This window comes from Lottia gigantea (genome assembly GCF_000327385.1).
Source record: "Lottia gigantea unplaced genomic scaffold LOTGIsca_15, whole genome shotgun sequence".
Classification (NCBI taxonomy): Eukaryota; Metazoa; Mollusca; class Gastropoda; family Lottiidae; genus Lottia; species Lottia gigantea.
The window spans coordinates 171,349-184,575 of record NW_008707797.1 but is presented as its reverse complement, the minus strand read 5'-3'; the positions used below and the strand labels follow the sequence as shown (position 1 = coordinate 184,575).

At 34.9% G+C, this 13,227-nt stretch overlaps 4 protein-coding genes across 4 annotated transcripts; all 4 read right to left on the bottom strand.

Annotated features, from left to right (window-relative positions):
- Positions 1 to 156: 156 nt before the first annotated feature.
- LOTGIDRAFT_157681 (hypothetical protein) lies at positions 157 to 1,583 on the bottom strand (the record flags this gene model as incomplete). Its single annotated transcript, XM_009050345.1, has 3 exons — positions 157 to 182; positions 662 to 718; positions 1,289 to 1,583. The coding sequence occupies 3 exons, from the start codon at positions 1,581 to 1,583 to the stop codon at positions 157 to 159; spliced, it is 378 nt and encodes a 125-aa protein (XP_009048593.1).
- A 3,884-nt stretch (positions 1,584 to 5,467) lies between these two features.
- Positions 5,468 to 6,537, bottom strand: LOTGIDRAFT_157680 (hypothetical protein; the record flags this gene model as incomplete). Its single annotated transcript, XM_009050344.1, has 2 exons — positions 5,468 to 5,825; positions 6,461 to 6,537. The coding sequence occupies 2 exons, from the start codon at positions 6,535 to 6,537 to the stop codon at positions 5,468 to 5,470; spliced, it is 435 nt and encodes a 144-aa protein (XP_009048592.1).
- Positions 6,538 to 7,848: 1,311 nt separating this feature from the next.
- Positions 7,849 to 9,632, bottom strand: LOTGIDRAFT_157679 (hypothetical protein; the record flags this gene model as incomplete). The annotated part of the gene is made up of 2 exons (XM_009050343.1): positions 7,849 to 8,182; positions 9,556 to 9,632. The coding sequence occupies 2 exons, from the start codon at positions 9,630 to 9,632 to the stop codon at positions 7,849 to 7,851; spliced, it is 411 nt and encodes a 136-aa protein (XP_009048591.1).
- Positions 9,633 to 10,995: 1,363 nt separating this feature from the next.
- Positions 10,996 to 12,625, bottom strand: LOTGIDRAFT_157678 (hypothetical protein; the record flags this gene model as incomplete). The annotated part of the gene is made up of 4 exons (XM_009050342.1): positions 10,996 to 11,012; positions 11,588 to 11,660; positions 12,049 to 12,307; positions 12,501 to 12,625. 4 exons carry the CDS (start codon positions 12,623 to 12,625, stop codon positions 10,996 to 10,998), a joined length of 474 nt encoding a protein of 157 aa, XP_009048590.1.
- Between the last annotated feature and the right edge of the window lie 602 nt (positions 12,626 to 13,227).

The window sequence follows — 13,227 nt, the reverse complement described above, 5'->3', positions numbered from 1 at the left end:
ATAGGGAAAAGAGTAGACGTAAAACTTCATTCATTTCAATGAAGTAATAAATACAACTATTTTTGATGCTGTTATAATTTATTTTAAATTTCAAATAATCGGCCGATTTTAGTCAGGGCGGTGTGAGGTGATCTTTCAGGTTCGTCTTGTCATCATCTATTGTCCTTCTTCTTCGCCTTGCACTGAAATTGAACAGATATATATTAGGTTGGATTAATACATTTATTAAACTATTATGATCTGCGTCTAATACCTTGACTGCAATAGTTACCTCCTGTCTTGTAATGCAGCGATTGGATTGGATACCCCTCCCTTTTTTAATGCTTTAGAATAAATATACACATGTTAACTGATCAGGTTGACTGTTTGACTGGATCATTTTACATTCTGATCACCTCTAATGACTCGGTTCAGTGACTGTTTGAAAGGACCATTTCACATTCTGATCAGCTCTATTGACTCGGTTCAGTGACTGTTTGACAGGACCATTTCATATTCTGATTACCCCAATGACACGATTCAGTGACTGTTTGACAGGACCATTTCACATTCTGATCACCTCTATTGACTCGGTTCAGTGACAAGATCATTTCATATTCTGATTACTCCAAGTGATTTCGGTTCAGTTATGACAGAGTTCATAATAAAAGAAAAGACCTACTGTTTTCAAGGATAGAAGACACAGCTTCAAATTCTGAAACTGTTATTACTCCATCCTCTGTAATATATACATCAAAATCATTATCATCATCATTATCATTATCATCATCATTATTATCATTATTATCATTATTATCATTATTATCATTATTATCATTATCATTACCATTATCATCATCATTATTATCATTATTATCATCAATTATCATCATTATCATTATCATTATTACCATTATCATTATTATTATTATTATCATTATTATCATTATTATTATCATCATCATCACCATTATCATTATCATTATTATCATTATTAACATTATCATTATTAACATCAATCATTATCATTATCATTATTACCATTATTTGTTTTATCATCATCATCATTCATGGTTATTATAATAATCATCATTATCAATATCATTCTTATGACACACACACACTCACTGAGTTAAAGATGTATTGCAAAAAATAAAACCATACTCTGCTCTCTAGGACGTTGTCTAAGATTTCTAGGGGTCGGAAGTTTCTTGTGGCTTCAGTACCTCGATATACTCATTGATCTGAACAATGGAGTCTAGATAAAGTTTCACCCTTCAAATAAGATGCAATAAACTTTATTACTTACCGTTAACATCATAAACTTCATAAACTTCAGCCAAACCCTCATCAGCGACACCAAGAATGGATTTTAGTTCATCATCGGACAAAACACCGTCTTCAGCTGCAGCTGCTTGTTGTACATCTCTCTTACCCCATGGTATTCTTGGAATAGGGATACGTGGTAAACGTGGTAATGGGATACGTGGTATAGGGATGCGTGGTATACGAATAGGTGGTATTCGAATTCGTGGAGCCCTCCATCCCCAGCCTTCTACATTCACTACCAAGACGACAGCGACCAAAACAACAGCTAATTTCATTCTGTAAAATAATACGGAAAATTAAATCTGATTAAAATGAAGGTCTGGATGTTTCTTCTCCGTTTTCAGTGAGTAGCAACACTTAGTATGATCTGATGAAATTCGTCTTTAAATCGTGTTCCGTCAAAATATCGTCTGACACCATCAATAATTGATATAGGAAGTAAAACCTCATTCCCCATCATTTCATTTCTTTAATGTCATCTTATTTAACCGTCACATTGTTATTGATATAGACTATACCATTATATTCAATTAAACATTAGATAAATATAAAATATAAAGTTTTCTAACTTACTTGTTGGTTGTACAGATTTTCTCTGATGGAATATCATCATTTTTCTCCCTGATTTATACTCAATTCTTGTCAAAAATAATTAATCTATCTTCAAAAAACCTGTCAGCTTGTTTGCGTGTCATTCGCGTCAGTTACTAGCAGTCCGAACTTCTGATCTAGCATAGGACAATAAACCGAGTCTCCGTGTGCTGTAGACTGTTCACCTCTCGAGGGATAAAAATCGAAAAAGTGATGTTGAATTCTGCTTTTCCCTCATTGCACACTGTATGATATTATTTGTGATCTGATCAATTCGACGCAGGGCGATAAGGTGCGTATTTTCGAATTTTGATGCAACCTTAAACGTCTACATTTGGTGTTCAAACCATTCCCCTTTGGTTGATCATTGATCTTCTCACTAATAGCTTACAGTGACCCCCACCCCCTCCTCCATCTACCCAACCCCCTTCATCAAATCCAAGTTCATAGAAACGTAACTGGCTATTAAGTATCGAAGTTTGACCAACTTAATAGTGACGGTGTCAGTACCGGTTTACTTCCCGTCAACCGGATGTTAGATGAATGACTTGATGGCGGTACTCACCGCCAACCGGATGTAGAATGACCGACTAGACACCTAACAAGTTGAAGTTGTGAAAGTTATAAACAAGGTATTGAAACGTATTGTGTTATTCTGATTGAGTTTAGAGACAGTGGTGTTACTATGACAACTAATAGACTGATAAGTGATTGATCTCCTTTACAGGTGATATACAGGTGAGAAACAATCCGGTAAACAAACAGTTACGAGAAATGGACAAAGTTTTATGTCCCAATTGGCCTTATAACAACCTTCTTATTGGGCTTATAACAACCTTCTTATTGGGCTTATAACGACCTTCTTATTGGTCTTATAACAACCTTCTTATTGGTCTTATATCAACCTTCTTTTTGGTCTTATAACAACCTTCTTATTGGTCTTATAACAACCTTCTTATTGGTCTTATAACAACCTTCTTATTGGGCTTATAACAACCTTCTTATTGGTCTTATAACGACCTTCTTATTTGGCTTATAACAACCTTCTTATTGGGCTTATAACAACCTTCTTATTGGGCTTATAACAACCTTCTTATTGGTCTTATAACAACCTTCTTATTGGTCTTATAACAACCTTCTTATTGGTCTTATAACAACCTTCTTATTGGGCTTATAACGACTTTCTTATTGGTCTTATAACGACCTTCTTATTGGTCTTATAACAACCTTCTTATTAGGCTTATAACAACCTTCTTATTGGTCTTATAACAACCTTCTTATTGGTCTTATAACAACCTTCTTATTGGTCTTATAACAACCTTCTTATTGGGCTTATAACGACTTTCTTATTGGTCTTATAACAACCTTCTTATTGGTCTTATAACGACCTTCTTATTGGTCTTATAACAACCTTCTTATTGGTCTTATAACGACCTTCTTATTGGTCTTATAACAACCTTCTTATTGGGCTTATAACGACTTTCTTATTGGTCTTATAACGACCTTCTTATTGGTCTTATAACGACCTTCTTATTGGGCTTATAACAACCTTCTTATTGGGCTTATAACAACCTTCTTATTGGTCTTATAACGACCTTCTTATTGGTCTTATAACGACCTTCTTATTGGTCTTATAACGACCTTCTTATTGGTCTTATAACGACCTTCTTATTGGTCTTATAACGACCTTCTTATTGGGCTTATAACGACCTTCTTATTGGGCTTATAACAACCTTCTTATTGGTCTTATAACAACCTTCTTATTGGGCTTATAACAACCTTCTTATTGGTCTTATAACGACCTTCTTATTGGTCTTATAACGACCTTCTTATTGGGCTTATAACAACCTTCTTATTGGTCTTATAACGACTTTCTTATTGGGATTATAATGACCTTCTTATTAGGCTTATAACAACCTTCTTATTGGTCTTATAACAACCTTCTTATTGGTCTTATAAAAACTTTCTTATTGGGCTTATAACAACCTTCTTATTGGTCTTATAACAACCTTCTTATTAGGCTTATAACAACCTTCTTATTGGTCTTATAACAACCTTCTTATTGGTCTTATAACAACCTTCTTATTAGGCTTATAACAACCTTCTTATTGGTCTTATATCAACCTTCTTATTGGTCTCTTATAACGACCTTCTTATTAGGCTTATAACAACCTTCTTATTGGGCTTATAACGACCTTCTTATTAGCAGAACAGTGGTATTTCTTACTATTATTTGCATGCCAACTATCTGTTGAGGGACTTTTCGCGTGAAGAATATTGAGAAAAAACGGGACCACTGTTACATAGGCGATACGATACGTAATGCGATATACGAGCTACGATACGTATTACGATACATGAGCTACGTTAAGTAGAGTTATACATGGGGTACCATACGTAATGCGATATACGAGCTACGTATTGCGATACATGGACTATGTATTGGGATCCACGATGCGAGCTACGATGCGTATTGTGATACACGATCATGGTCTACGATACGATATGCAGTGTGATACATGATCTACTATACAATACGCAGTGTGATTCATGTTCTACGATAAGATACGCAGTGTGATATATGGTCTACAATACGATACGCATTGTGATATATGTTCTACGATACGATACTCATTGTGATATATGGTCTAATATACGATACGCATTGTGATATTTGTTCTACTATAGGATACGCATTGTGATATATGGTCTAAGATACGATACGCATTGTGATACATGGTCTAGGATTCTTTTGTTAAATATCATGATCTGTGTCATGCTTGAAATGAATAAATAAATTCAAAGATAATTAGTTTATTTTTATTGTGTTAGGCAGAAAAAATTCTTTCAATCAATCTAGATATTGTACTGATCTATAATGATTATAGTTGGCCAAGAAGTACCAGGGGAGACAAAATGCAGATATAATGAAATGAAATTAATGTAATACTTTTTCTGCACCATCTGGGCTAATTTTGTCAGGACAGAGGCATTAGCTTGCACCTTTTCGATTTCCAACTGTCGAGGGATCAAACACGCCCAGCCTTCAAACCTCTTTTTATTGTCCCATCCGAACGACAAGACTCTTTTTCCATGCCAGCCCCTCTTACCATTGTATCACGAATACGGGTTTTGACACGGTCTTTGACGAATGGGGGTGTGGTTTGGACACGATGACCTTCTTACCTTCATCACTGACAGGGGGATGAAACTACAGAAAGACATAAAATCTATTCATGGTCCACGACATGTCTGTTGCTTTACTTCTATAATTCAACAGGATATACTTATAGAAATAGCTACATAATCTGCAAAACTGTTCATCTGAGCGTGACATATTACGTTCTTGTCCCTGATTTGGCACCTGAAGGGGGGTTAAACGAAAGAAAATCTTTATCGGAAATTAGACCCAACTCAATCCCCGTCTGATTATACTAGTAATAGTTACAAGATTTGGCTACAAAGGGGTTAAAAGATAAAGGTCCAAACGAAAAAGTTATTTATTTTTGTAAAACTACTCTTTTCAGACTTTTGTGAAAGGACGAACCGGGCCCACCAAAGGATCACCTTAACCCCAAGGACGCGTTAAACGTAAACATGGGTAGGTTACTGTTTGGGTGACCACTTTATAACAAGTGTGAGCGACACGTTTGGTGACTTTTTTACTACAAACTGGTGGGGGATCGCAAGTGAATGTGCGTTTTCCATCTCCGGTCTTACAATTACTGGCTTTAAAGTGAGATCTAACTTGTTGTCCTTTATATTTCTGTAAACAAACTGTTTCTGCCCATTGATGGACCTTTTCATCACAAGTTAAACCACATCGATTGATATTATCATTTCTACATCCGCACCATCCACCGCAACTGGCAATTACACCGAAATTTTTAATAACTACGTCGTTTACTCGGGCATCACACCAACATCTGAAAGTAGAACAGCTACTTAAAGTACGCTTTACGTTTCACCGAAATACAGACAAAAGTGAGAATAAAAAAACCAGTCATATTATTATATCTAGAAAGGTGTTTTCCTTCTGTCTAAGTAAAAACTCAGATGCCGCTTGTTCGTCACTGTTTCTTTGTATCAAGAAAGGGGGGGGGGGGGACTATCGAATCGGAACAAGACGTTCTCATTAGACCTTCATTCACAGCTTCCATGTTTCTGTCGGTACATTTTTCTTTCATCCACAACTTTATTTTTATTTGAGTAGTGACACACACACAGCTGAATTTGATCTCTACCAGATGGAAAGATGGGAAAGCAAATAATTAGACAATCACCCGTTAAATGATTATTCAATCATTCGAGTTAATTGAATATTGATCACATACAATTAAACTAACAATCTCGTAGGTTTTAAACCAAAGGGACAAGCCCCTAAGTGGCGACATTTGACGTGTTACATGCTTTAAATAAAAAACATCTCATGTAACTACACTATACACAGCCTCGGCTAACATTGTAGCTCTGAGTATTCTTAGAACTTAGCTTGTTGTACTCGATACTACCCTAGACCATGTCTGGTATCCAGATGGTTCATACAGAATCAATAACTTACTTTCGCCCACCTTCAACAGATTGTAACGAAATAGCCACCATGACGAGAAGGGAGGTAACTACAGTTAAATTCATCATTGTTGTTTGTAGTCTTGTCAGTTGTTTAATACCTGTAACAGAAATGTGGTGGAAGATCAGGAAGGGAAGAGAGAGGGAGGGGATGTTATTGTAGTACAGAATATTTTCTTTTCCTGTAGAAATGTTGACCGACGACGTTAAAAACATCTTGTTATATAAAATGTACTTGGAGATCAGGTCCAACTGTATCTATATTTCAGATCGCCAATACACCGAGAGCTGACTTCCGGGTTTTCTACTGTTATGGTTCGAAATGCGTCTCCAAATATATTTCATGGTTGGTTATTTGAACTTAACATCGTATTTAAGCGACGATGACGTATGTAGTCCGAATCAAACTCAAAGACAACCTCGAGACCGAAAGAAACATTGTTTATAGCACAACAAATAATTCAAATTGGTTTTCATTGGTTGTAATATTCATCAGAAAAACTCATAGAAAAATCTTAGACCCTCAATTAACCTTTATATTCAATGATTACTGTTGATAATATCAGTATCGAATCACTGCCCAAATCTAAACTCTTAACCCGGACAAAATATTATTATTCTTACCTTGAGACGTTTAAACTTGTTCTTGATATGAAAATGTGACTTTCGTCTTTTATAGGAAAATAACACATTTTTTGCATCAAAATATTTTATTTGACATCTAAGTCAATATTTTTCTCCAGATTGAAAATGAATCACACAACTGGCAGGTATCATCTCTCAAATTTAAATCTTGCAATTTGACGTCATGGGTTAATTCAACCCGGATCATACCGTGCATTAATTTTGTTTTTCTAGGAATTAATTTACATTGGTTAACATAATCTCATCAGTACAACGAATAATGAAAATTTAAATTCCACTTTACCGCCTTTCTGTACAATTTGATGCCTTGGACCAATGATCCAAAAGGTAGCACATTGCTCGGTGTAAAGAGATACTACCTCTTAGAATGAACATATAAGGTCCATATTCAGGTATTATCATTGAGTGCTTATAAAAGCCCAGGATTTAAGAAGATAACAGAAAAGAGGTTGGTCCGAGTTTGGCTCCCCAACTTTCAAATCTTTAATCATTTAACATAGTGATAGAATGTCCTGTGACCCAACTTAACTCCTATCTCAGTCTGATTGTACTAGTAGAAGTTGTAACATTTCCTTACAAATGTGTAAAAAGATTAAAATACAAAATAGTAATGTTTTTTATTTTTAGTAAAACTACATGACAAGTCGATTCACTCTACTTTTGGAGCAATATTCAGTTTAGGTAGCTGGTTATTTCTATAGAAGTTAGAACCAGTCCAGCTGAAGGACCAAACTATTAACATGGGTATTTAACTGTCTCCGAGACAACTTTATAACATGTATAAGGGACATTTTTGGTAACTTTTTTAGTACATTCTTTTGGAGGAATACATTTGAATGTGCGTTGTCCATCTCCAGTCTTGCAATTACTGGCTTTAAAGTGAGATCGAACTTGTTGGTGGTCATAATGCTTTACGCAATTTCCTTCTGCCCAATGCTGTACCTTTTCATCACAAGTTAAACCACATCGATTGATGTTATCATTTCTACATCCACACCATCCACCACAACTAGCAATTACATCGAAGTTTTTAATAACTACACCGTTGACTCGGGCATCACACCAACATCTGAAACATAAAATAGTTCGTAAATTGACAAGAAAGTATTTTCACAATGTCAAGCTATTACAAACTTCATCTTCACAATGTCAAGCTATTACAAACTTCATCTTCACATTGTCAAGCTATTACAAACTTCATCTTCACAATGTCAAGCTATTACAAACTTCATCTTCACAATGTCAAGCTATTACAAACTTCATCTTCACAATGTCAAGCTATTACAAACTTCATCTTCACAATGTCAAGCTATTACAAACTTCATCTTCACTATGTCAAGCTATTACAAACTACATCTTCACAATGTCAAGCTATTACCAACAACATCTTCACAATGCCAAGCTATTACAAACTTCATCTTCACAATGTCAAGCTATTACAAACTACATCTTCACAATGTCAAGCTATTACAAACTTCATCTTCACAATGTCAAGCTATTACAAACTTCATCTTCACAATGTCAAGCTATTACAAACTTCAGCTTCACAATGTCAAGCTATTACAAACTTCATCTTCACAATGTCAAGCTATTACCAACAACATCTTCACAATGCCAAGCTATTACAAACTTCTTCTTCACAATGTCAAGCTATTACAAACTACATCTTCACAGTGTCAAGCTAGTACAAACTACATCTTCACAATGTCAAGCTATTACAAACTTCATCTTCACAGTGCCAAGCTATTACAAACTTCATCTTCACAATGTCAAGCTATTACAAACTACATCTTCACAGTGTCACGCTATTACAAACTTCATCTTCACAATGTCAAGCTATTACAAACTTCATCTTCACAATGTCAAGTTATTACAAACTTCATCTTCACAGTGTCAAGCTATTACAAACTACATCTTCACAATGTCAAGCTATTACAAACTACATCTTCACAGTGCCAAGCTATTACAAACTTCATCTTCACAATGTCAAGCTATTACAAACTACATCTTCACAATGTCAAGCTATTACAAACTTCATCTTCACAATATCAAGCTATTACAAACTTCATCTTCACAGTGTCAAGCTATTACAAACTACATCTTCACAATGTCACGCTATTCCTCATATACCTTGACTGCAATACCCATCTTCCTTTAGAGAGTAATAATTAAACCAAGTAGTCCTACTAATCAGAAGTCTGTGAACCATATTGTTTCTGACAAGGCCTCTGATTGGCTATATTTGCTGGCGTACCAACCAACCAACCAAACCACCGCATTCCGTGATATAAGAATAGTGGCTATTGCAGTCAAGGATAAGTACGAAGTTGGTAATTCCATTACTGAATCAAAACACCATACACTATTGCCCCGTCGGATATATTACCTGCCCCTCAACAACGGGTCTGATTAACCCCTTCTACAGGAAATATCAGAACTTACCTTCGCCCACCTTCAACAGATTGTAACGAAATAGCCACCATGACGAGAAGGGAGGTAACTACAGTTAAATTCATCATTGTTGTTTGTAGTCTTGTCAGTTGTTTTATACCTGAAACAGTAATAGAATATAAACGTCGTATTGGTGGTTGTGACTCTAAAATTAGTTCATGGCAGGCCCATAAATCAAATCGGGGTAGGTAATACAACTGAAGATGGTTAATGGTTTGTTGGATAAATTATCCAATCACAAAATCACTGAATAATAATAATAATAATAATAATAATAATAATAATAATAATAATAATAATAATAATAATAATAATAATAATAATTCAGTTTGCGAAATTTAGTTATTCGACAGTTCGAGAATTTTTTTACCTGATTTAGCGTCTTATACAGAGATTCTGTTGGTAGTTAGTACAGTCAGCCTAAAAGTTCAATGTTGATAATATCAATATCGAATCACTGCCCAAATCTATCAGTTTAACATTCAACCTGAACAAAATATATCATTCTTACCTTGAGACGTTCTAATATGGTTTTGATTTGTACAAGTGATTTTCTCGCCCTTTATAGAAAAATAACACAGAAATATTGGCAAGGGTAATGAATATTTTATTTAATTTCAAGGTCGATATGTTCATGTTGTAAAATTGAAGATTAATGAATCAGGTTAACCTTGTTTTTGTGCCACTGAATAATTTGAATCCGGTGATGATTAACCCACTTTCATTTCTTCCATCTGTGTGAATACTCCGTTTCCTTATTCACCAAGGGTTAAAGGGAGAGATTCGCAATTTTCGTTGGTTGATTCAGGACTCGAATATATGTAAATAGTCTTCAGATTACTAGAACCGCACGAAAATTACATAATTCATGAAATATGCCTTAAACTAGAAATTTCACTCACTATTTGTCTATTCACTGTGTATTTTGTGTAAGAAAAGGCGAGTGGTCATTTTTACATTTAAACGCGGATAAACATAATCAAGGAGACACAATTACTAACATTTATCGAATATTAAATTATATATTTAGTGAATATCTTCATGTTCATTATTTGAGTAAATTTAGCAAAATATCAAAATGGTAATACACTGATCAATACCAATGGCTTTTCTTGGAGACATTAGAGTGGCACAAAATTGTCCATAGGAGGGGGATTGGGGGGGGGGGGGTGCTACTTTCCACTATGTAAAATTATGTTTTTGTTATTTAGAATCTGTATTTGGTTATGCTCAATGATACTCTGAAAGGTTTCGGATCTATTATATTTGATATATGCGATTCCGGTTGTTTTTTGGTGAGATACGTTTCAAAATGACCCGAAAAGTGCTAAAAATTCGGGGCTAGATGGGGTTAATAACAAATGTACGCTGCAATAATTTATTCTACATTAAAACTGAACAAATTATAATTTTCATTTTTCTTCATTGGATTTATTCATCTTGGTTCACTGGAATATAAACAAAACAAAATTCAATTTTCATGCTACAGTAAGAATATTCCTGTTTTTTTCAATCGTCATTACTCCCTCGGGTTGAAAATCAATCGGGATGATGTTTATAGAGTCGCATGGAGAAAGCTTACATGTATGCATCTAATTCCGAATCCCGAAGTCAATACCCCAATCACAAAAAGAAAGCCAAGGTATATACGATAAGCGATAATCTCGATTAATCTCACCGATATGTGAAACAACGTGATGTTTAATCAAGGGAGTTAATAAGTGTCATGGTCGCGTTATGAAGGTGGTCGCTTATGAGTCGTTAATTACATTGAAAACTCGTAGGGGGATTTTGTTTGTGGTCGCATATTGAAGGTGATTGCTTAATAAAGGTGGTCGCATGAGCAGGATATACTGTATATATAATTCTGAATCTATTACAGGTTTAAATCTACAAGTACACGAAATGTATTTAGTCGACAAGAAATAAGTTTAAAGGTCATTGTGAATTATAGTGAATGAACACAAAGTATCGCCTAAAGAAAACTTTTTAGAATCTGTTTTAAGAATAAATTATACCTTACCTTTGTTGACCAACTCGTACTCTAATACTTTTACCACCCCATCATCTGTAAAAATAATATCATTGTGTATAATCTGAAGAGAACACCATAAAAACTACATACAGTTCTTACATGGAAATAACACACACGAACGTAGATCACAACTATTTTGAATCTCTTCTTAAACTGCATAAGTTGAATTTGAATCAACAAAGCCTTCAGATCACATGTGCGAGCGTGTTATTTCCATGTAAGATGGTTTCGTACGACCACAAACATGACCTTATATAAATTTATTTATTCGATACAAATTTTAATAATGGTAAAACTTTTAACATGTGTCATGGTCGTTTTTGACCACTTGACCATTCTGACCTCCAGATCTCTTGATCTTTTTAACTTCTAGATCTTTTGATCTTTTTGACCTCTAGATCTTTTTGACCTCTAGATCTGTTGACCTCTAAGTCTGATGGAAAAATGACCATTGACTGGTACTTGCCGTTCAAATCATATGCTGCTTTGAACTCGTCCACATCAACACCAAATACTGATTTTATCTCATCGTCAGTAAAAACATCATCTTCAGCAGCAGCATTATAGGCAGCATCAAAATCAGCACCTTTCACATCTCTCTTACCCCATAACCAACCTCTTCTTACACGAACATGAACATGTGTTGAGTGGGCTTCTAGACCCATCATCATTACAGCAACAACGAGTAACATCAGAGTAATTTTCATTCTACAATTTAAAAATATAAACAGAACATGAAAATGCATTTCATTAATGTATTTTTTCCATTTGGTAGACTTACAAAGAAAGAAATGACTATATTTTACAAGGATAACAACTTAGGTTCACAGTCAAGGATCCTTTCTACCAGCTGGTCCTTGGTCAAACCTCTCTGCATTGATCTTTCCTGGATTAACCGTACCCATTTACCTCTGGGTCGACTGGAATTATGAGTGAAGACTTCAAGGTCGTCGGACTATCACACGCCGATCGAGAATTGAACCCACAGCCACCATTCGCTCGACGTAACCAAACAAATGACGTCATGTAAAGAACCAAAACTCAACTGGCTGTGCTACAGTAACTTGCTAATTCTCTATTAAGGTCTCTATATATACAAATTCAAAAGGTCTACTTACTTGCTAGATTCAGATTCTTTTTTAGAAATTCAAATTTTAGAGTCGTTTTAAAGTTGACGAATCGTTTTAGACAAACAAATTCAGTCTGAAATATCTTCGTTTTTCTCCGCAATTTATAATCCATTCTTGTTAAAATGTATTTAGGTCTTAACAAATGTCAACAGGCAACTCTTTACCTCAGATGTCACCAAAACAACAGAAGCTTTTATTTTATTTTCAAAGCTCTGGTGATAGATCCTGTAAAGTTAGGGAAATGTTTTTGGACTGTTAGATCCTAGACAGATTGAAAATAAGGAAATACTGGTGTCAATTCTTTACAAATCATTTTCTATCAGAATAAATGTTCCTTTTCGGTTAATACCTCATGTTTGTTTCTATATATTTAATCTACCTGCCACGTAACTCATTATTCTTAAAGAGATTGTAAAGAGGTTTTCTAAATTTGTATGTGTATCAGGGACACTGATAGCATCAATTTACACCATTCCAATTTTCAATCAGACGTCCGTG